Below are 23,712 nucleotides of genomic sequence, written 5' to 3'. Positions count from 1 at the left end.
TGTCTAGACCCGATTTTATGACGCATCGATTTTGTCTGCCCCTGATTTAGTTTAACTGAGATTTCAAAAGTTTTTGTGTAGATCAAGTTACTATTCGTACTGGCAGAATTAATTAACTGATACATTCACTTATTGTTTATTGTTTTACTCTTGAGCAAACATCAGACAAGTTTCTCTTGGTATTTTCAAAAGTTCCTAAACGAAAATTCTGGAGGGTGCTTTGGAACATTTTTGAGGATAAAAATATTGGTAGAAATATTTACAGATATTTTTGGAGAAATTTATGGGGGAATTTCAAAAAGAATTGTGTGAACTTTTGGAGGAGTAGATTGTTGAAGAATTCTGGTAGAAATGTATGATAAACTTCTCAAAAAAAATTAGCTGGAATTATTGTAAAAGTTTCCTGAAGGAATCCGTGGATGAAACGACTGTAAAGCTAAGTTTTCTGTTGACAAATAGAGCGCTCAAGTAAAATTTTACCTTTTTCCGTAAGTAATTTTGACTTTTCTTTAACTAACAGCATTTTAACGAAACGATGCTGTAAGAGGGATGTAAAGAAAAGGGTATCAGGTTGTTGATTTGGACTAAGAGAAATTTCATTTGTTTCCTCAGGCAATGTTATTGAAATTGAAATGTACTTTTTTGCGCGCGTTTTGGGAAAATGTTTCAATTTAAAACTTTTGGGTGGGATTCTGGGGAAAATCCAGATAGTGAGATTCCAACGGAGTTGTGAAGCTTTGCAAGGAAAATACTGATGAGAGACTTTGCGCTGGGATTCTGGGAGAACTTTTAATGTTTTTACAGAGAGAACTAATTTGTGGAGCGGACCTGGTGTGATGGTTAGAACACTTGATTATCACGCCGAGGACCTGGGATCGAATCCCACTCCCGACATACTCTCAAAATGTGGGTTCTTCCTTCGGAAGGGAAGTAAAACGTGGGTCCCGAGATAAACTAGCCTAGGGTTAAAAATCTCGTTAATACAGACAAAAAAAAAGAGAACTAATATTGGGGTTCGGACTACGGTGGGAGGACACTGGCGGTTACTTTATGGAGTTGTTGGGACAAAGCTTCACGGGAAATTTTATGAAGATCCACGAAGTATTCTTTGTGATGAATCTTCTGGCATTCCGTACGAAGATTTTTCTCTGGGATTACGCAGAAAATCATCTTGAAATTCTTCCACGTGTACCACCGGAACATCCATCAGGAGTTCGCCGGGGATTCTCATTAAATGTGTCTGAGATTTTTTTTTCTAAGATTCTACTATGAGTTATTTCGAACCAATCTCCAATAATTTCACCCGGAAATTCTCTAGTATTTTTTTTTTCGGGGTTCACTCAGATATTTGTTCGGAGATTTCTGCAGGAATTCCATGCGGGATCATTCCAAGAGTTCCTTCTAGGATTTCTATAGTAATGCATTCTAAGATTTCTCCAGGAGTTTTTTTTTTAATAGAACTATTTGGGATTCCTCTAGGTTTTCTCTGGGCGTTTCTTATATGAATCCTCAAGGAATTCCTTTTGGGATTTCTCCAGGAATTGTTTATCAAATTTATCTGGGATCCTCAAAATTTTAATCCTTCCTCCAGCAACATCTTCCGGGATTCCTTCAGAAGCTCCTTCTAGATCTTCCCTAGAAGTAATTTTTTGGGTTCCTTTTATAGTTTCTTCTGGTATTTCTCCAGGATTTTCTGTTAAGATTACATCAGGAGTGGCACCAGGGAGATTTCTCCAACAATTCCTCCGGAGATTCCTCCAGGTATCCATTCAGGAATTCTTCCGGAGACTCCAACTCCTACGGAGATTTCTCCAGAAATTCCTCCTGAGATTTCTCTAATAATTCCTCCATAGTTTCCTCCAGAAATTCCTCCGGAGATTCCTGCAGTATTTGTTTCGGAAATTCCACGGGGAAGACCTTCCGGAGATTCCTCCAGAAATTGCTCCAAAACCTCCTCCGGATATTCTTCCAGGAATTCCTCCGGAGGTTTCTTCGGAGATTCCTCCAGAAGTTCCTCCCAGAATTCCTCCAGAAATTCCTCCGGAGATTCCTCCAGGAATTCTTCCGAGGATTCCTCCAAAAATTTCACTCATAGCCAGACACAAATTTCACTAGAAACCAGGCCATGGCCATGACACCGGTAATAATTTAATCCAAAAATGTCTTAGAATTACATTGTCAAACACCTTTTTACGTGTTCGCGTCAGAAAACACATACAAATTTTCAACAAATCACGACCTGCCTACGGCAGAAAACTCCTGAATAAAATAAAAGAAAAAAAAACAAGTTTTTGACCACGTGCACCGCGTGGCAGTTTGCTTTCAAAAAAAGCGCCGCGTGACTAAAGGTCTGAAAACCTCTGCCTTAGACATACATCCGGAGAACTTTCCAGAGGATTCAGTGGAAGATCCCTCGTTGGAATTTGATAATAAACCCCTTAAAAAATCCTCGAATGAAATTGTAGAGAAATCATCAGTAGATTTTTTGCAGAAATTCCCTAGCAAAAAATGTAGACAAATTTAGAGTGCATCCCTTGGAGGAAATTTTGAGGAAGTACTGGTAGAAATCTTGAATAAAAATCTTGTTGAAAAAAATCTGTAAGTGAAATTTTTCTATAGAATTTGAAAACAACAAGGCTGGATGAAATGACAATGTATATTTACAAAATTGGTGACCAGACTTTCGCTTGACCGAGCGCTATTTGGCCGAATGTTATCTGGCCAAATGATTCGTTTAGAAATTCATAGGAACTTTTTGGCATTCTAGCTGCCAATATGATATTCAGTACTATTTTCTTCTTTTGATCATTGGCTATTTTTCTTGTGAAGTCATGCACGAGACACTGAAGAAGACCTTAGAGTTGAGGTTGAAATACCCCAACAAACATTTTTGCTGTACAAGAGTGGAACAAATCACGCCTAAGCAAACTTTAGCGTAAGAAACTATTATTCAGCTAGTTCTGTTTCTTGGAACTTATCTGTAGTGGAATCAATAGGAATAATATTGAACAATTTAACAATATTTAGAATTCAGAGAAAGGATGATGTTAAAGCTGCTAATAATTTACCACACAGTAAAACCGCTCAGCACTAAAATGTGTAAGCCCTACTCATAAGTGCATAAATTCCAGACCTCACAAAATTGTGTTACAGTAACACATTCTCAAAAATAGCTCGTACACTCGTTCTTCTTCTTCTTCTTTCTGGCTCGACATTCCAACTGGAACTTGGCCTGCCTTTTCTCCAACTTAGTGTGCTTTAGCACTTCCACAGTTATTAATTGGAGGGCTTTCTTTGCCAGCCATTGCATGAATTCGTATATTGTGAGGCAAGCACAATGATACACTATGCCCAGGGAGTCGAGAAAATTTTCCCGACCGGAACGGGAATCAAACCCGCCGTCTCCGGATTAGCGATCCATAGCCTTAACCACTAGACTAACAGGAGACCACCACGTACACTCGTCTAGATGCGAAATTTCGATATTTTTTTTGTTTTCCAACCCGAGCAGAGGAAAATATCAAAATAATAACAACGGAATCACAAAACCTGTTTTTATATCTCGGTTTGTTATTATTAACTTATTAAGTCATCACCGTTCCATAACATGTTCTGTTGGGCAATCTTATTTTGTTATGATCGTGCTCTTGGTATATTTTCTATAAATTACATTTCAATCACTTGTTTTGTTGTAGCACAAGTTTAGTTATTATTGTGTCATTGAGACTTGTACAAATATTTGATCATTAATATTACAACATAACTAGCTTTGCAATCAAAACTACACCATTCGAGATTTTCGTTGTTCACAGAATTCCGTGAGGAACTGTAAGAGAAAATATTATTTTGTCATCAGTTCATCTTCTTACTGACATTACGTTACAGAGCCAACTTATCAGCCTATTGTTTTATAAGCACTTTGAAAAGAAGGGTAGGTGTACCAGTCATCGCCATATTGGTTCCCTATTTGGCCATAGTGTAAATTTATAAAGTTTTCAAGTTTTGATCTATAATGAAAACCTTAGTAGCAAGAGTTTGAATGTATCTTGTCATAAAAACTCTTGAAATGATGCAAAATTTTGAATTATCTTAAATAACCACTATGGCCAAATAGAGAACCACTATGGCGGTAACTGGTACACTCAGCCTATACCTGTTTTTTTTGTCCCAGTTTCAGTTAGGTATGAATACGAAAATAGAGAGTGTAATAGAGTGTTAGCCATTTTATGAAACATTCTGGATCAACTGGTGGAATTCAACGACGAACAACACATTTTCGACAAAAATGTAAAAAAAGAACTCCATTGATTATTTTTAGACATTTTATTTTTATTGATTTCACTGCATCGAGCCCACTTAGATTAACTAGGATAAATGTGTCAATCAATGAGGTAATAATGTAAATTAATCTTATAAACAATAAACCACCTAATAAAGGGTTTCAAAACGACGGTAGTTTTTCATCGTAAGCTGTTTGGAAAATAAACGAGAACTATTGTTTCTCTCTGTTTTCGATAAGAAATCGCTTGCGACAAAAAAAGCATCCAAATTATGAATGAAACATTTAACAATAGATCCTATTGTTGCGTATCCCATTGAATGCATATGGGACTTTGGAGGAGTTCCTATCCGCAAAAGAAAAAAAAGCAAATTTTGTTTTCAGATTGTTATCAATAACGTATTCATATCAAAATTTGTTATTAAAATATTTTCAAAATTCGCTGTTATTAAGTTGTTATTGAAACTAACAAAACATGTTATTAAACAGGTCTTCCAGGAACATTTTTTTGTTATAATATTTGTTATTTTGCCGCTTATGACAGACAAGTTTATAACAGGATATGTTATGTAAATAACATGAAAATAACTCTTTCCGCTACTCAGTTATTTTTAAAAAATAACACATTTTATTATGCTGTTGCTATTCTCGTCTGCTCGAGAAGGTCACTAGTAAACCTAGCTAGATTGCTGTACACATTTTTTTTGCGAATTTTACAATTTCGCGGACACAGGAGCTGATTTTGTGAATGTGCAAGTGTAGTAGGCCAAGATGTAGCGTTAAGTAATATGTCAGAATAAAGCAAGTTCAAGCCTGAACCACACGTATTTCTCTTATGTTCCCTACCCATCTTGACAACACACATCGTCCTCGATGTGAACTTTGATGCTAACGGCCACTCCATCGGTATTTTCTCCAAACTCCAACTTGATGACACAGTCTTCGATGTTGTAATGCATCAAGCTTTTCTCCTTTTGGCTTCGTAACTCCTCTCGTACACTTCTTGGTTCGAGAGTAATGCGTCCAGTGCCGTCTCAGAATCGCTTGCAATAATTCAAACTTCAAATTCCAGTGATTCGTTGAGGCCGCTAATTCACCGACCCGCTTCGCTTTTCGCTGCAAGTTTTGTTAGTCAACTTCAATAACTTCAAATTTTGATTCCATTGTTCCAAAATGGGGTTCACCCCACTTCTGAATTGTAGGGAACATAAGAGAAATACGTGTGGTTCAGGCTTGAACTTGCTTTATTCTGACATATTACTTAACGCTACATCTTGGCCTACTACACAAGGGTTACACATTTTAGTGTAGTCTGGAAATTATGCACTTTAGTGCTGAGCGGCGTTAGCGTGCAGAGATATTTTCTTCTGTTAATCATACATATAATGTTTGTTCGAGTTATTCTGATGTGGAGAACATAGGCACGATCACTTAAGTTCATCATTCCTCTTTCAGCAAAAAGTTCTCTGGACGTATTTCTCGTTGACGGAGATAGTAAATAATGTATTAAAAGCATCTCTGGAGAAAATCGCAGATTCAGGAGATATCCATGAAAGTATCCCTAGAGCAGTCTCAAAAGTAATCCATTGAGGAATTCCAAAAAAGTTCCATGGTAAGAATCTTTAAAGGAATCTTATATTAAATCAATGGAGGAAACCCTGCAGAAATACTGAGAGAATTCTAGAGCATAATCTGGTAGAATTCTCTGGAAGAACTTTGGAAGTAATCCATGGAAGAATTCTGTAAATTCTAATAGACATTTTTTCATCAATTCGATACATTTTGGCTAAACCATTTTCAAACAAAATAAATGCCATCCTTTACTTCTTAAAGTCTTAAAGTCTTAACTTTACTGTAACATCAAATTGTGCCATAATTTAGAACGTCAAAACTTCCTATAAAGTTCTTGTACGGCTGTTTATTTTTGCGGTAATATTTTCAACGCACACGAGCCTCCACAGCCCCTTCAAAGCATCTGCTGGTATTCCGTAAATTCCAGCGGACATAAACCGGTGATGTGTTCCACGTGGAGGAAGGTCGTCAGGGTACATACTGCAACAACACAGTAACAACATACGACGCGTCGTCGTTGTCGTTGCCGTCGTCAACGTGGCCGTGTTTTTGTGTGTAATAATAAAATTAGGCTTTCAACTGGAATAATGTGTTTACGCCGCCGCCACCTTCGTCGCTCGATGGGGAATGTGGGATGAGGAACCACGCGTGGCGCTGGCGAGAGATATCTGACAGGGGAAGTAGCATCGTAATGCGTGGGAGGCAGATCCACCTGGCTGTAGAATTGGGTTTTAATTAATGCTCGATTAAACAAAGCCACTTGACACATTGCTTCGATTACACTAGTTTACAAAATAAAACGAAAGTCGTGAACTTCTGTCAACGTCCAAAATTTTTAGAGCACAAATTAGTGCTGATTTCGAAATCGACCTTCAAAAAATTAAAAGTAGAACAGTTTTTGAGTTTTGGCTCAATATCGAGATTTAAAACTTTTAAAAATATATAATTTACTAAAATTTAAATATATTGCGTTTTGTTCAACCAATTTTAAATCTTTTTCCATAAATCGAAAGCTGAACACAATACCATTCGATCATCTGAATACAGGTGCTGCGTCAGATTGATAAAATTCAAGATATTGGCGTGTTTTAGGGACGATATCCTTAAATTTTAGCAAAATTCCCAAATTTTTTTGAAGAAATGTATTTTTTTCAATAAGAAAAAAACAATTTAAAAATTCTTTCTCGACGATTTTTTGATATATCATATGTGGGCGAGTTACAGTAAAAATTTCAGCTCAATCGGAGCATTGATTACCGAAAATGAGGTGTTTGAAGTGAGCGACTTTGCTTAAAAATAGAACAAAAATCGATTTCAAATCATCAACCTTCTATGGAAAGTCGAAAAAATTTCCGCTCTACTGTAATTTTTTTCCTTCGCGTTTTCGAACTCAGGGCATGATTCTACACCAAAAATGATCATCAGATTACCAAGTTCAAAAATGCTGTAAACTAGTGTTATTGTTGGCGGGAGTTTGTCAGGTGCGAATAAAGCCATAGGTGGTTCAAGGTTTTCCAGAGCGGGTTGGAGAAAATGGATTTTAATCGTAAGTAAAACAAGTATGTATATTATGATTCAATGAAAAAAAGAGCATTGGATGATAATGTAAGAACAAGCAAAGCTAATTTGGATGGTACAACGTTGCAATGGAGGCCCATATAGCCGAGGCGGTAAACGCACGGGTATCTAGCATGACCATGCTGAGGGTGACGGGTTCGATTCCCGGTCCGTCCAGGATCTTTTCGTAAAGGAAATTTCCTTGACTTCCTTGGGCATAGAGTATCTTCGTGCCTGCCACACGATATATGCATGCAAAATGGTCATTGGCAGAGGAAGCTCTCAGTTAAAAACTGTGGAAGTGCTCATAGAACACTAAGCTGATAAGCAGGCTTTGTCTTAGTGAGGACGTTACGCCAAGAAGAGGAGAGGAACGTTGCAATGGATCAAAATCAAGGACCAAGGAAATCGATGTAGGAAGCAATTGCTCCTCTGAAAAGGGAGACAACGAGGGTAGGCATGACGATAAACTCGACCAAGACGAAGTACATGAATGCGGGTAGAAACAAAGGCAGGCATAGTGGTAGTAGTGGTAATGTTTTTGAAATAGTTGAAGAGTTTGTTTATTTTGTAACAGTTTTGCCTAGTGGCATTGACGTTTCCATTAAAAAACAGTTGAGAATAAGGCTTTTATGGGTTGCGTTCCGGTGGTTCCCGTGATTTGTACATACTAAGCACCTCGTTCTCGCCCTTGCTACACCTATTGACACTAGACCTACCCGGTACAATACTTCAACATCGGAGGCAGCACCATGTCAGCACGGGAATAAATTTATATCCGTTTGGTTTGTTTCAACATGTTGTTTTAATTATGCATCAATCGTTCGGTTGGGGTGGGTACCGATCGCAACGAACCACAAATTGCAATCTGATTAATTTGAATTGGCACTCCGAATGTTTGCATTGCAGGGCCACTTCTGTTTTTTTTTATCATTTTATGTTTGGACAGTGTACGAGCAGCAAACTCTTACCAAAATGTGTCTTAATCATGTGAGCTGTTGTCACTTTAATGTGGTGCCACCAAATTCACATGTTGGCGTTGATGCAAGCTGTCGCCGAGGAGAGAATGTTGCGGGTCTTGTTGGTGCAAAGCCACAAATCGACGATGCTTATCGTGTGTTTGGAAGATAAATACCACAAAGATGCGGTTACGGGTGAAGAGCTGTGTACGGTGAAAGTTTGTCGTGATTTGCTTATAGTCAAAGTTTTTCGTTGCGCCGGAAGGAAGCCGGGATGAATCTGCAAGAAGTTTTGCCAGTCGTCTGCAGAGATTTCTTAGTAGTTGTAGGCGTGGGAAGATGCTCTGAACTCCAACATAATCTAGTTTTCTATCAAATTATGCAAGTTTATAGAGATGCAGGTTAACAGATAAGGTATCAAGTTAAAGCAGAACTACTGTTCATATAAAGGTAAATGATATACCACAAAGTGCAAAACATTCGATCTTTGTTCAAGACCATCGCATCGTACAGTGCCGAAGGCTCCATTTTCCTTCCTAAGGGGTCATAATCCATCATCGTCTAGCCGTCATCGCGCTGGCTGAGCCCTGTCATCGCCGTCGTCGTCGTCGGCCTCAAGCAATGTTTACTGAAACCGGTCAACTTACCATGGCGCACTGCACTGTCTGAGCGAGGGCGGGCGAAAATTCCAACGAAACGATCAAGGGGCTGTCCATAAACCACGTGGTCATGAGGGAGGGGGGGGGGGGGGGTTGGCCTATGACCATTTTGTATGGACAAATAAAAAAATTTGTATGGACTAATGACCACGCGGGGGGGGGGGGGTTGAAAAGTCCCAAAAATATGACCACGTGGTTTATGGACAGCCCCCAACGCTGCTGACTGACAGCAGATGACGATGACGACGACGACAACGCTGAAGGCAAACGTTAAACAAACGCTGTGAAGTGTAGTGACAGCCGCCCATCCAGTACTTGTGGACACTGAATGGGCTTGGGTAGGACCAACCCAACACCCCACTTGAGCCTTGAGCATGAGCGTCCGTCAGAACCTATCATGGAAAGTGGACGGCTTCGTTTTTCTTGCAGTTTCAGTTACCCGGAATACGTTTGTAGATGGCCGGATTGTTACAGCAGTACAAGAATCCACAGCACGGGAGAAATTGTTTATGCATTTCTTTGTGCGTTCAAGGACCTGCTATCCTGGCCTGGCAAAGCTCTTGGACGTAGATGTGGAATAAGGTTGTTGTAGCTGTATCGTCTTCTTCTTCTTCTAATTAGAACCTGTTTCTAAGCTTAGTTTTCTATAGGTACCTCCACAGTATTAACTGAGGGATTTCTCTACCTATAATTTTCCATATGTTGTAGACACATTATAAATTTTACAAGAAAATCCTGGACCGGCAACCGGAGTTTGAATTCTATACTGAAACCTTTTTTACCATTGACTGGGGGTACGTCATGAAAAAGGGAACTTTGTGCATAAGTTATATAAGGGCTTTAATGAGGAGCAAGTTTACCAGTACTAGTCTAGCTCCTGCGCATTTAAGATGAGACCAAGGGGGTTCCCAAGTAGTTCACAGAAATCCCAAAAACGGGGTTCCAAGGGACTTCAGAAACCTTTCAGGGGGTTATTTCAGCGATTTCGGGAAGCTTTTCGGGGCGTTTCGTCAGGATAAGATGGCGTTTTAATAGGTTCAGTGTGAGTTACAACAGTATTGAGGTGGTTCCAAAAGGTTTTAGATGCGTTCAATGCCATTTTCGGAGCGTTCCTAAGGGTTTCCAGGCGCGTTTTACGGGGTTTCTGGAGCCTTTCAAAGATGTTCCAAGGGCAATTCAATGGCATTCAAAATTGGTTCCAAATATTAATACCACAAAAGTCCAGCATATTGGAGCTTTATTTCCCCAGCAGGGAAGGAGAAAAAAAATATTTCAAGGTTGTTTTAATGGGGTTACGGAAGTTTCAGGGGCGTTCCGAGACATTACAGATCAGGTCAGGGGATTTGAGGAGCACCCTTATATCGAAGTTTCAAAAACATTTGTTTGTTTGTTTGGTAATGTATTTACGACACTTTACACCTGGAGGGTGCATTCGTGTCGGGAAGAACATTTCAATGAGATTATGGTGATTTGAAGAGCGTTTTTGTGAAGGGTCTCCGAAAATGCTGTGAAACTGGCTGAAATGTCTCCGGTATCCCTCTAAAAGGGATCCCATGTTACACACCAGAGACACTCTGAAACTCCAGAAAACGCCTGCATAATGCCTCTGGAACCCGCTGAGAATCGTCTGAATCTGCCTCCAAAGGTGCTTTAAAACCCCCTTGAATCATGTAATGCACCTGAGAACCACCCCAAAACCTTAGAAATTCCTGAAATGTCTCTAAAATCCTCCTAAAATCAACTCGGGCACCATGTAATGCACCTGAGACTCCTCGAAATCGACAAAAAAAAGTCCCCGAAATGTCTCTGAAACCCACCGAGAATGCTCTTTAACTTCCGGAAATGCACCCGAATCCCTAAGAAACTCTTGGGCACCATATAACGTACCTGAGACCCTCGGAACGCTCCGAAAACGCCTGTGTAATGCCTCTCAATTTGAGTCAAATCTGAAATTCTTCCGTAGTCCCCCTGAAACTGTCTTTCTCTGACGCACTTTAGACTCTCCGAAACTCTCGAAAGCGCATGCATGACGCCTGAAAATCCTCTCAAATTTCTTGCAATACCATCGAAATCCCCACAAAACCACCTCGGACCTCATGTAACAGGCGCGGAACAGGCAAAACTCAATTTTCCGGAGGAAGAAGTGCCAGCAGGAAGAACGAAATCGTGAAGCGATGGAAGAGCTGTACCGCCCTAAGGACACACGGAAGTTCTACGAGAAGCTGAACCGCTCGTGCAGAGGCTTTGTGCCACAAGCCGACATGTGCCTAGACATTCACGGGAGTCTTCTCACGAGCGAGCATGAGGTGGTCGAGAGGTGACGGCAGCATTACGATGAGCATCTCAATGGTGATGTTGCAAGAACCGAAGGTGGCGTGGTAACAGATCTAGGAGTACGTGCGCAGCACGAAAGATTCCCAGCCCCTAACCTCCAAAAAATTGAGGAGGTTGGCTGGTTGAAAACAACAAAGCCGCTGGAGCAGATCAACTACCAAGCGAGCTTCTACAATACGGTGGAGAAGCACTGGTAAGGCGCTGTCCATAAACCACGTGGTCGTGAGGGGGGGGGGGGGGGGTTCGGCCAATGACCATTTTGTATGAACAAATAAAAATTTTGGTATGGACTAATGACCACGCAGGGGGGGGGGGGGGGTTGAAAAGTCCCAAAAAAAATGACCACGTGGTTTATGGACAGCCCCTAAGGTCACATTGGGTAATTACCAAGATTTGGGAGGAGGAAGTATAACCGGAGGAGTGGATGGAAGGTATCGTGTGTTCCATCTACTACTGAGCAATGTCAACAACATAATCTCTCAAATTTTATGCCGCCGACCGTCTTCTTCTTCTTCTTGGCGTAACGTCCTCCTGGGACAAAGTCTGCTTCTCAGCTTAGTGTTCTATGAGCACTTCCACAGTTATTAACTGAGAGCTTCCTCTGCCAATGACCATTTTGCATGTGTATATCGTGTGGCAGGCACGAAGATACTCTATGCCCAAGGAAGTCAAGGAAATTTCCTTTACGAAAAGATCCTGGACCGACCGGGAATCGAACCCGTCACCCTCAGCATGGTCATGCTGAATACCCGTGCGTTTACCGCCTCGGCTATATGGGCCCTCGACCGTCTATCAGCGATTGTAAGACAGTTCGTGGGGCAATATCAGGCTGGATTTATGGGTGAACGCGCTACAACGGACCAGATGTTCGCCATCCGCCAGGTATTGCAGAAATACCGCGAATACAACGTGCCCAAACATCACTTATTCATCGATTTCAAATCGGCGTATGATACAATCAATCGAGATCAGCTATGACAGATAGTGCACGAGTATGGACTCCCGGATAAACTGATACGATTGATCAAGGCGACCATGGAAAGAGTGATGTGCGCAGTTCGAGTATCACGGGCACTCTCGAGTCCCTTCGAATCTCGCAGAGTGTTACGACAAAGGGGCTAATTTTTCGTGCTTGCTGTTCAACATTGCTTTAGGGGGTGTAATAAAGAGAGCGGGGATAAACACGAGTGGAATGATTTTCACGAAGTCCGTTCAGCTTGGTTTTGCTGATGATATTGATATTATTGCTCGTAAATTTGAGACGATGGCGGAAACGTACATCCGACTAAGGAGTGAAGCCAGGTGAAATACAAATACAAATACAAATTACTCATTAATGTGTCGAAGACAAAGTACATGATGGCAAAGAGCTCCAGGGAGGAATTACCGCACCCACCACCCCGAATTTCTATCGACGGTGATGAAATCGAGGCGTTTGAAGTACTTGGGCTTACTGGTGACCGCCGACAATGACACCAGCAGAGAAATTCAGAGACACATTGTAGCAGGAAATCGAGCAGAACTCTATAATAGAACAAAGTACGCCGTCACACGAAGTTATCTACAAAACGTTGTTTAGACCGGTAGTCCTCTACATGGACTCTACGTGAATAGGACCAACGGTATTGCGTACCATCTACGGCGTAGTGCAGATGGAAACGGGACTTGGAGAAGGCGAATGAACCATGAACTGAACCAGCTGCTGCGAGAACCAACCATTGTTCACACCGCGAAAATGGAGAAGTGGGCGGGTCACGTCATCAGGATGCCGGATAGCAACTCGATTATAATGTTTCTCGAGAATCATCCGATACAAGAAGACGTGGTGCGCAGCGAGCTAGGTGGGTCCATCAAGTGGAGAACAATTTGCGGACCCTTCGCAGAGTACGGAATTGAAGACACACAGCCATGGACCGAGTAGAATAAAAATGAGTCCTACGTACAGCAGAGGACACTCAGGCCTTCAGGTATCAGTAGGTCGGCTCCAGAGGCACGTTCTCCTCCATTTGGGAAATTTGTGCCTTAGTCTGACCGGTAAGGTAAGTAACCCCATGACACCCGAGACTCTCCGAAATTCCCGAAAATGACTGCACAACACCTCTGAAACTCGTCCTAAAACTCCATCAAACGCCCCTGAGACCTCCCGATGCGTCCCAGAGACTCCTTGGAACTCCCCTTAAACGGCCTCAAGACCCGAGTAGCCTCCAAAACCCTCTGGGACCCCTTTTAATCGCTCCTGACTCCTTGTACCCCTTGAAAACACGAGAACTCCTTAAACACGTTTCTGAGACCTCCTGAAGCGCTCCTGAGACCCCTGGAATTCCCTGAAATGCTTCTGACATCTCCTGGTACGCACCCACAAGAAGACGATGAAGGTCGCAAACGTCCAGCATCCAAAAACCCGCATGGATGCTACGTTTGGAGAACTAGATTGCCACATTGCGGACCAAGATTGGATACACAGGATAAGCAGGGGAATTGGCAAACGAGACTAATTCGTTATGTTGCTGAAATTTTGAAGCCCGCAGAACTCTGAGATTTCATAGAAGTCTACATAACTGAGATCATTGACACCCATGTACAGCGGTTGAGTGCCCTTGCGAATTGATTGCGGAATTATGGAGAATGCTCGAGGCGGAAGAAACAAAGCCGGATGTTCAACATTAACGAAAGGGAGTTCCACAACTGCATCCGGAACGACAAGCCTGATTATGGGCCAATCTATGGGAGAACCCTGTCTCACACAGCGACTATGGGATGTGGTCGGCAGAAGAAGAGTGACAGTTTAAAGTAGTTGAAGACATGACCGCGGTCGTAGTAGCCGCCGAGGATATACGTGAGGCTACCCGGTGTACCAGAAATTGGGCTGCACCAGGACCCGATTTTGTGCAGAGTTTTTGGTATAAAAAACCCACGGAGATTCACAGGCGGTTTTGCCGTGGCCCGCGGCACAATGGTCACACCTTCGCTTCATAAGTGGATGATTATGGGTATGATTCCCAGCCCCGGCACATTTTCATGACAGTTTCATTTATATTACGAAAGCATTTTAACCAGTTTGAGTTAAACTGGTGGCACATATTGATTATTTTGGCTATTCCGATGCATAACTTCCCAAGAGATCTTGGGATTTCAATAACAGTTTCTCTCAGAACTTCTGTAGGAGCCCTTCCAGGAATTTCATCCAAAGAGTTTCCAGATGTTTTTCATGGATATCCTCGCGGGATTTCGCCCGAAGTTTCTCCCAGGATTTCTCTTGAAGGTTTTTAGGGTTCCTCCTTGAATTTCCTTAATACTTCCTACCAGGATTACTCCTAGATGTTTGTTTTCAAGATGCCACAGTTTTTCTCAGGATTTATTTCAAACTACCGCCCGAGATTTTGCAATAGAACTTTGAGGGTTTCTCGCAGGATTTCATCTTGATTCCTACTGATATTACTCCGGGAAGGGGTCTCCAGTTAGCCTAGTGGTTAAGGCTATGGATCGCCGATCCGGAGATGGCGGGTTCGATTCCCGTTCCGGTCGGGAAAATTTCTCGACTCCCTGGACATAGAGTATCATTGTACTTGCCTTAAAATATATAATGACAATGGCAGGCAAAGAAAGCCCTTCAATTAATAACTGTGGAAATGCTCAAAGAACACTGAGTTGCAGCAAGGATGGCCAAGTCCCAGTGCTGACGTAGAACCATAAAGAAGAAGAAGAAGATTACTCCGGGAATTTCCTACCCAGAATTCAGTCAGTTATCCCTGGAGACATTTCGAGAAAAACTCCTAGAAAAATCTCTGCAAGAACCCCTGGAGCAACTTTTAAAGAAATCCCAAAAAATGAGCATTCAGAATTTTGGAACAATTTCCGTTTTAGAACTAAAAATATGTCCAGAGCAGTAGAATATTGCTCTCTGAATGATACAGAAGAAACATTTACTTTTAATTGCATTTTTCATCAAAAATTTAATCCATAAAGATGGTCATATTAAAAAATTTCATACTTTTTGCTCCATTGATGCAGATTTTCGACTCTAGCGAATCTTGTTACAGGTCGGACTCGAGTGTCCGGAGTCGAGTTCTGGCGTTTCCCAAAATAGTATCTCGCAAACGGAGTTTTGTGAGAAGCTGAAATTGTGACTGATCACTGATCAAAGTTGGCTTGACAAAATGTCAAAATTTTAGCTTTATAAATTATCCCGTTCCCTAGATATATGTTTGAGAAGCATCCGTATCCGACTCCGGATAATCGAGTCCGACCTGTATTACATATTTCCAACAAAGTTGGTCTTATGTAATTGTACACCTTATTTAATAATAATCGGATGCAACATTTTTATTTCCAACATCATTGTTATGCAAAATTTGCTTTAGGTGGCATTGCTATTTGGAAGAACCATCAAAGAACGAAACTGTTTTGATTACTGTATCTGTAATGGCACGCAGTAACCAAACCAGCAAGGCTATTAAGAAGCAGTTGTGCCATGCTACAGCAGCATGAGTAATAAACACTCTGGCAAAATTTGAACTCAATTGGAAAATTAAGTGTTGAGATATTAAAGTCTCAAGTGAGATTCGATTTTTGAATAAAATTCAATTGTAAAGCAAAAAGGGCATGAAAATATTAAATAATCAATTTTTTTATGCATTCAGTCGAAAGTGGGAATAATGTGGCTTGAAATGCAGAAAATTGCTTCTTAATAGCATCGTTGGTTTGGTTACTGTGCGCCATTACAGACACAGTAATCAATACAGTTTCGTTCTTTGAAGGTTCTTCCAAATAACAATGCAATCAAATGCAAATTTTGCAAAACAATGATGTTGGAAATAAAAACTTTGCATCCGATTATTATTAAATAAGGAGTACAATAACATAGGACCAACTTTGTTGAAAATAAATAATAACAAAATTCGCTAGAGTCGAAAATCTGCATCAATGGAGCAAAAAGTATGAATTTTTTTAATACGACCATCTTTATGGCTTAAATTTAGGATGAAAAATGCAATTAAAAGTAAATTTCTCTTCTGTATCATTCAGAGAGCAATATTCTATTACTCTGGACAAATTTTTAGCCGAATTCATGATGCTATTGCAACACAGGACTTAAATGAAAATTTTAATAATTTCTATGAAAACAAGGCAACTCACTATATCAAGCTGGAAACTGCTTGGTGAATTATTATTGACCAACTATTGAGTTTTACTTTTAGTAGAATAGTATAAGATTCCAATACATAAAAAACTTCATGAAAATGTGCATGTTAAGTATGTAGAAAGTTATGTCGAATTGAGGGAATGTGTTTTTATTGATGTTTTACGAAAACCGCTTCAGTTACACAATAAAGAACATTTTGCTTAATGTTATATTTTTCCTACATTTTAGAATAGCCATAGAAAGTTATGCAAAAAACTGATAATGATTTTATTGAAAAATAAAAAAGATATCGCACAAGCAAGTTGTCCGTTTTATAAATTGAACAGTCCTTATGTCTGAAACATACTGGAAAGTATGGCTTCCTATTCCGCAGAATCATTACTTGTTCTGTGGCTTAGTTGGTTAAAGCGCCGGTCTAGCGAATACGAAGTCGTGGGTTTGAATCCCACCAGAACGCGTTTTTTTTACAAATTTCATCTCTGAGTTTGTCAATTAGCAACATTTCGTGCTTTCGAATTACAAGTTTTTCCAGTATTCCCTGAGTATTCCCGGGTTTTCCCTGTTAAATAAAGTTCCCTGAGGTTCCCCGGTTTTGCAAATTTTAGACACCCTGTGGAAAAAAGTTTCATAAAGCTGTACTGGGATCGTAAGATAATTACGGACGTCCTCATTCGTGACAACCGACCCGACATTGTGGTTTACGACAAAAGGATGAAGCGGATAACCCTCATCGACATCGCTTTCCCGTTAGATCATAATGTCCAATAAACGTTCTTCGGCAAGATAACCAAGTATTACGACCTGGCGGAGGAGTTGATGCAGATGTGGCACCTGGAGGATGTCCATATAGTTCGGGTTGTCCTCTCGGCAGTCGGACTTGTCCCTAAATCTCTCCTAAGGTCTTTAGATGAGCTAGAATTGAAGAAGGACCTGAACAACATCCTGAAAGCTGTGATTCTTGAAAACTGTAGTATATTTTTATTTCGTCATATCTTCCGATTCGCTAACGTGACGCTTCGAAGTGTTGTCTCTCTGTTAACGTGTTTTTTGAAGGAAATTGTTGATGTTGCGCAATTGTTTCACTGGAATTACATTCACTGAGGGAATTTGAGCATTTTGAACGTAAAAGATAGTTTCAGAAATAACGGACATTGCAAAATAAAACGATCATTCGGGTCATCATCATCAATCTTCGCATTGTTCACGATGGAGTGCGATAAATGCCACACTACAATCGACGTTAGAACGCAATCATTCGTTGTGTGTGAAGGAGAATGCAGAAAAAGTTACCATACCGATTGTGTTGGGTTATCGGAAACACAAGCAGAAAGTTTGGTTGTGAATAATATTTTGTGGATGTGTGACGGCTGTTTGGATCGTTTTTACAAGTCCAGATCTGCTTCGCAAGCCGATTGACCTCTCCCCAATACGTCATCAAGGTTGGAGTCCGAGCTGGCTGAAATTAAATCGCAGATTCATGACATCGCAAACACACTGTCAAACACGTTAAAGGCATCGCCAGACGCAACAGTACAGTCCTCTACACCGATCTCGTCAACTTTACTACTGGATGGTTCAGGCCCTGCATGCACGATTGATTGTAATTTTGAAGTTAATGATTGTTCAATTAAACCAGGTTCGCTCTTGAGCAGTAATATGTCATTGTTCTTAACTAACATAGACAGCTTTGCCACAGAAAAAGAAGTCGAATGTATGGTTCGACGATCAGTCGGAATCGAGATGGAAGAGGAAATTAACGTTATAAAATTGGTATCAAAGTGGAAAAATGTTAGCCTGTTAGATTATGCTTCGTTTAGGGTGGTACTTGATATTAGATGGGTGCTGAAAAATTCATTTCGGCATATCTAAATTCAATCACCTACAGCTCATTTAAGAAGTTGAACCTGAGAATATGGTATATGAAAAACTTGTGCGGCTAAACTTGTTCTGCAAGAAAGTCACGGAAAAAATGCTATTTTTTGAATATTTCATGTAAATGTCACGGACTACCTTTGAAAAATGCCAAATGATATTCACCGTGAATATCATTTGGCATTTTTCGAAGGTAGTCCGTGACATTTACATTAAATATTCGAAAAATAGTGGTTTTTCCGTGACTTTCTTGCAGAACTGGTCTAGCCGCACAAGTTTTTCATATACCATACTCCCAGGTTCAGCTTCTAAAATGAGCTGTAGGTGATTGAATTTAGATATGCCGAAATGAATTTTTCTGCACTGGATGGAAGACAGTTGTAATGAATTCAGATACTTGGCCCACAGGAATCAAATTTAGAGAATTTGTGAGCACGCGTAGCAAAACTTGGAGCCCGACAGCTGTTGCTAGAAACTGATAAGCGTTTTAAAATTGTTATTGTATTTTGTTTAAGTATAGGAGACTGTTAAATTGAAGCAAACATATGGTGTATGAATGAATGTATATGGTGTGCCATTGTTATAAGAATCAAATTATTGTTTGTATGTTATGGTTTGTATCTGAATGGAAAATACGTTGTATGAATATCTGTTGTTTTTGTTGATTTATACAATTTCGGAGATAAATGTTCTTCAACAACTTAGATTTTAAGTATCAATCTGTGCAGTATTTTTGCTGAAGATGTAGTCAATAAATGAATAAATAAATAGTTAAGCGGTCCCTGAATAATCACAACTGACAGTACATATTTCCAGGTTCAAAAAGCGACAGCGTTCCTATCTCCGGTATACCCACGGTCTCCACAAAGAAAGTAATTAAAATTGCTTTATTCTATGTTCAAAACCATGTGTCAGTCGATATCCGGTCGATCCCTTTCCTCACAAGCATCATCGTCTACCTATAGAAGAAAGTCAAATCAATACTCACTTGGCCGAGGTGATAAAGCTGAAGCAGACGTCCAGCGCCAGCAGCGTCGCCATCACCACGTACGACACCTGGAACAGGTAGATTTCGTTGATGCGCTGCTTGTAGAGACAGGCCAGCAGCAGAGCGTACACCGCGGCACAAACGCCAATCAGGATCAGCTGAGTCATGTTATCCTTCAGAAGGGTGAAGTAGTCCCGGCTGCAGAGCCCGAGCTCGTCGACGACGGCCCGCCCGGTATCATCACCCCAATCGGTGGAGCGATTGTCGAACGTCGACGACGACAAGGACAAATCAAATTGCGGGGTCGGTGGGGTGGCTTTGGCGGACCCGATGGTACCGATAGTATCGCTGTTGCTGTCGCTGTCATTGTCGCTGGTAGTGCCAAAGTCGTCCTTCTGCTCGTCGTAGTTGTCGTAGGCCATGTTGATGACATCGTTATCAGCACCGTTATGGCGGTCGTTAATGGAGCTGGAAATAGGCAAATAAAACGATGGTAATGAGACAAAAGCGCCGCGGAAATTGCTCACTCTCTCTGGAGTGGAGTACTTTGTGAAAGGGCTGAGGGGATATAAACGTCGTAGAAGAATGGCTGTCGACTGGTGTTGTTGGTGCTTTGGCAGTCCTTTACGGGGTTAAAGTGATTATGGCAGCAGATGTTTAGCAAGAGATGCCTGGATTATTTTAGGATTCTAAGAAGGAAATATGGCTTAATTGTGAGCTAAGGGGACATTTCGTATAATAAAATGGTGGTGTAACAGATCTCTGCCATAAAGAAATTTACGCATCAGTATTAGAATAAACATCAATTATGATTTTTTGTTATACAACGACAAGTAATGGCAAGAACAAAATGGCTGACTAGTAAGGATTGCTGAAATTTGACATGCATTGGGGTGCGGTTTTATTTCCGAAAGTTTACTAAAAGGAATCATTTTTGGGTGAATTTCATACAAAGTCGTGCTTTAAAAAAAAACTTCAATTGAATTTTCATAACTCTGCAATTTTCAACATTTTTTTTCACAAAATAGTCGTTACGTAATATGATCTGGGCCCGGAAATACAAATAAACTTGGAAACAAACGAACATTATATAGCATTTGTTCGATAAAACGTTGATCATGTAAGATTCACGCGCCAAACAAAAAATAGTTTGACAATCTCTGAAGTAATTCCTAGAGAATGCTTGGGAACTTCTAAAGAAATTTCCAAACAAATTCTTAGAGGTACTCCTAGATGAGTCCCTAGAGTAATTCCTATAGGAATTCCCAGAAGATCTCGTAGAACAATTCCTAGAAGAATTTCTGTAGAAACTAAAAAAAAAACCAAGAAAATATCCTAGACAAAAAAAACGGGATAAATTTCTGGAAAAAAAATGTTTGGGAAAATACTAAAGAAATTAGCAGTATGATTCCTGGATTTCCTAGAATTATTTGTAGATGAATACCTAGATGTATTTTTGAAAGATTTTTTTGAGGAATTTTTGAAGGAATTCCTGGAGAATATTCTGGAGGAATTTCTTGACGAATTTTCAGTGAAATTCCTTGAGGGATTTCCTGAGGTAGTTCGTGAAGGATTTTTTGGAGAAATTCCTGACGAATTTTGAGAGGAGTTCCTGAGAAAGTTCCAAGACACTCCCAGGGAAAGCAATAGAGCAATTCTTGAAGGAACTGCTACACTGCCGTTCTGTGCATAACAGTCCTTAATAAAAGTACATGTCACTTCTACAAACATTAACTCTATAGCTCAACTATTTTTTTAACTGACAGGCATGACGGAGCCGATGCAATATAATAACGAAGGTGCTGAACATCTCAGAATGAAAGCAAGCTGCTGAGACTGTTAGTTTGAAAATTGGTGAGTATGCGTATATTTTTTGATTTATGGTATGATTGGTTGAGTTGGAGATTCTGTAAGAGAATGGTCTTGGAATCGCCCATTCAATGTCAAACAATAGAAGACATTTGTAGCTCTCAGTTAAGGTGAAACTGAAGGCCTTTCCGAATTCAAATTTCTTGGTAGTAGTGAGGTGCTTGAAATGCTAAAATGAGTATTGTAATCTCGCCGATATTCGAACAAAAACCAAAAAAAAAGCAAATTTTGTTAAATGTGATTTTACACTTAAAGTAAAATAAATAAATAAATGAATAAATAAAAAATAAATAAATTAATAAATAAATAAGCAAATAAATAAATAAATAAATAAATAAATAAATAAATAAATAAATAAATAAATAAATAAATAAATAAATAAATAAATAAATAAATAAATAAATAAATAAATAAATAAATAAATAAATAAATAAATAAATAAATAAATAAATAAATAAATAAATACCTAAATAAATAAATAAATAAAGCCGTTTCAAATATTTATTTCACTTTTTGTCTCACCACTCTTTGGCTGGTCGAGGGGGGGTGAGGGGGGTGATAAAAGTTATAAAGCATTTAATTTGAAAAATATTAAAAACTCATCGGATTTGTTAAAGAATTCATGAATTTTTACCTAAATAGATTCAGTTTATTACCTAAATGGAGTACAAGGTTGCAAAGATGTTTAAGAAGGAAGAGTTACTAGGAGATTTCAAGGAGGTCATGTGGAGTTTCAGATGGCTTTCAAGAAGTTTCAGGAGGGGAGGGGTTTCAAGGGCGTTTTCGGGGTTTTTGGAGGGTCTTAGATCAAAATTGTCATTAAAATGACTAGATGGGCACGAAACACGAGAAAACCCTGAAAAATTCCGCCAGACTGAAAAAATGTTGAATGTCGGGTCAAAGTCGGGTCAATTTTTATCGTATATTGGGCCATTGTTGGACCAACATTGAACAACTGTTGGGTCTATGTTGGGTTTGATGGCCAAAATAGAAACAGGTGAATGATTGGTTGATGTCGGGTTTGACGTCATCAATGATGGTAAACGCAATCAAATTCCATTTAGGTAACGTTACCTAAATGGAGGGACCTAAATAGATTTTACCCAAATAGATCCTACCTAAATGGAGGTTTGAGTTATTATGCAACAAGTTATTATGGAACAGTTATTTATGCAACAAATTGCAAAATGATGATTTTTTTAGCACGAGTCGTACATTTATCCAACGAGGCTTGCCAAATAAATGAATGAATAAACAATCAAAATAAATAGATAAATGAACAAAAAAATAAATACTTCATAAAGGAATAAACAAATATACAAATAAATAAATATAAAAAAAATATAAATAGATATATGAATAAATCAGCGAATAAATAAATAATTACATAAATAAATAAATAAAAAAAATAAAAATTGATGAATAAACAATAAATGAATAAATAAATAAATCAGTTAATGAACAAAAGAAAGAATAAACTAATAAATAAGGGAATATACATACATAAAATTATTAATCAATAAATTGAATAAATAAATAAATGAATCATTAATAAAGAAAATAATGAAAAAGTAAATAGGGATTTGACAAAATGCTACAGGGATTCCATAAATATGAAAATAATTTCAGCAGCATTCCTTCAAATAATTCCTTCCGAAATTTATTCAAGATTTTTTTATGGGATTCTCCCGGATATTTTCCAATGGAATCCAATCATAATTTTTCCAGTGATTTATTCCAGAAACCTTACAAGAATTCCAAGCAAAATTGTTTCTGGAATTCCTTTTGGAATTATTCCAACAGCATCTTTCAGAGTTTTTTCTGTTGTTTTTTTTAGAATTCTCTCCGGAATTTCCTTCGGAATTATTTCAAAGATTTTCTTCCGATATTGTTCCAAAGGTTTCTTCAAAAATTCTTCCAGAGATTTATCTTGGAACTTTAAATAAGACACATCCCAGATTTTTATTTTCAAAGATTTCTTCCCGGAAATTCCCTGGGAGCATCTTCCGGAATTCAGACATCTTCCTGAAACCATCTCCTGATATCTGGATTTTTTTTTCTAGATTTTGTTTTACTTCATTGACATGACTTTGTTTTTAAGCTCTCCCAGAGTCTCTAATTGAAAATGTCTCGTTAATTCCTCCCGATACTATTTCTGGGACTTCTTCTAGAATTCTCTCCAGGATTGCTCCCGGGACTCTTCCGGGAATTTTTCTTAAATTTCCTCCGAGCACTTCATCTGGTATTTTTTCAACAATTTCCTTCCGTCTTCCATGAATTCTTCCCAGAATTACTGCAGATGAATATCTCAATAATGCCCGAAATGTTTCAGGCAATTCCTGATTTTTTCACAGATTCCTCCCAGAACTCAACCCAGAACTGTGCCAGGGAATTAATGCCGGAATTCTTCCACGAAATCTTGCTGGAACTATTTCAGCAAATGATATACTTATCAAAATTCTTTCAGAAATTTCTTTCTG

General features: G+C 39.3%; 1 protein-coding gene across 2 annotated transcripts in view; it reads right to left on the bottom strand.

Moving 5' to 3' along the window:
* LOC109405826 (adenylate cyclase type 6) overlaps positions 1-23,712 on the bottom strand; it is a 626,637-nt gene that overhangs the window by 55,240 nt on the left and 547,685 nt on the right. For both annotated transcript variants that reach the window (XM_062855487.1, XM_062855488.1), the window contains exon 10: positions 19,364-19,831. In XM_062855487.1, coding sequence (XP_062711471.1) covers positions 19,364-19,831 — 468 coding nt within the window. The remainder of the gene's footprint in view (positions 1-19,363; positions 19,832-23,712) is intronic.

Source organism: Aedes albopictus, chromosome 3 (assembly GCF_035046485.1).
Source record: "Aedes albopictus strain Foshan chromosome 3, AalbF5, whole genome shotgun sequence".
NCBI lineage: Eukaryota > Metazoa > Arthropoda > Insecta > Diptera > Culicidae > Aedes > Aedes albopictus.
Note: the sequence above shows the minus strand (reverse complement) of the source record. Positions and strands in the feature narration are given on the sequence as shown.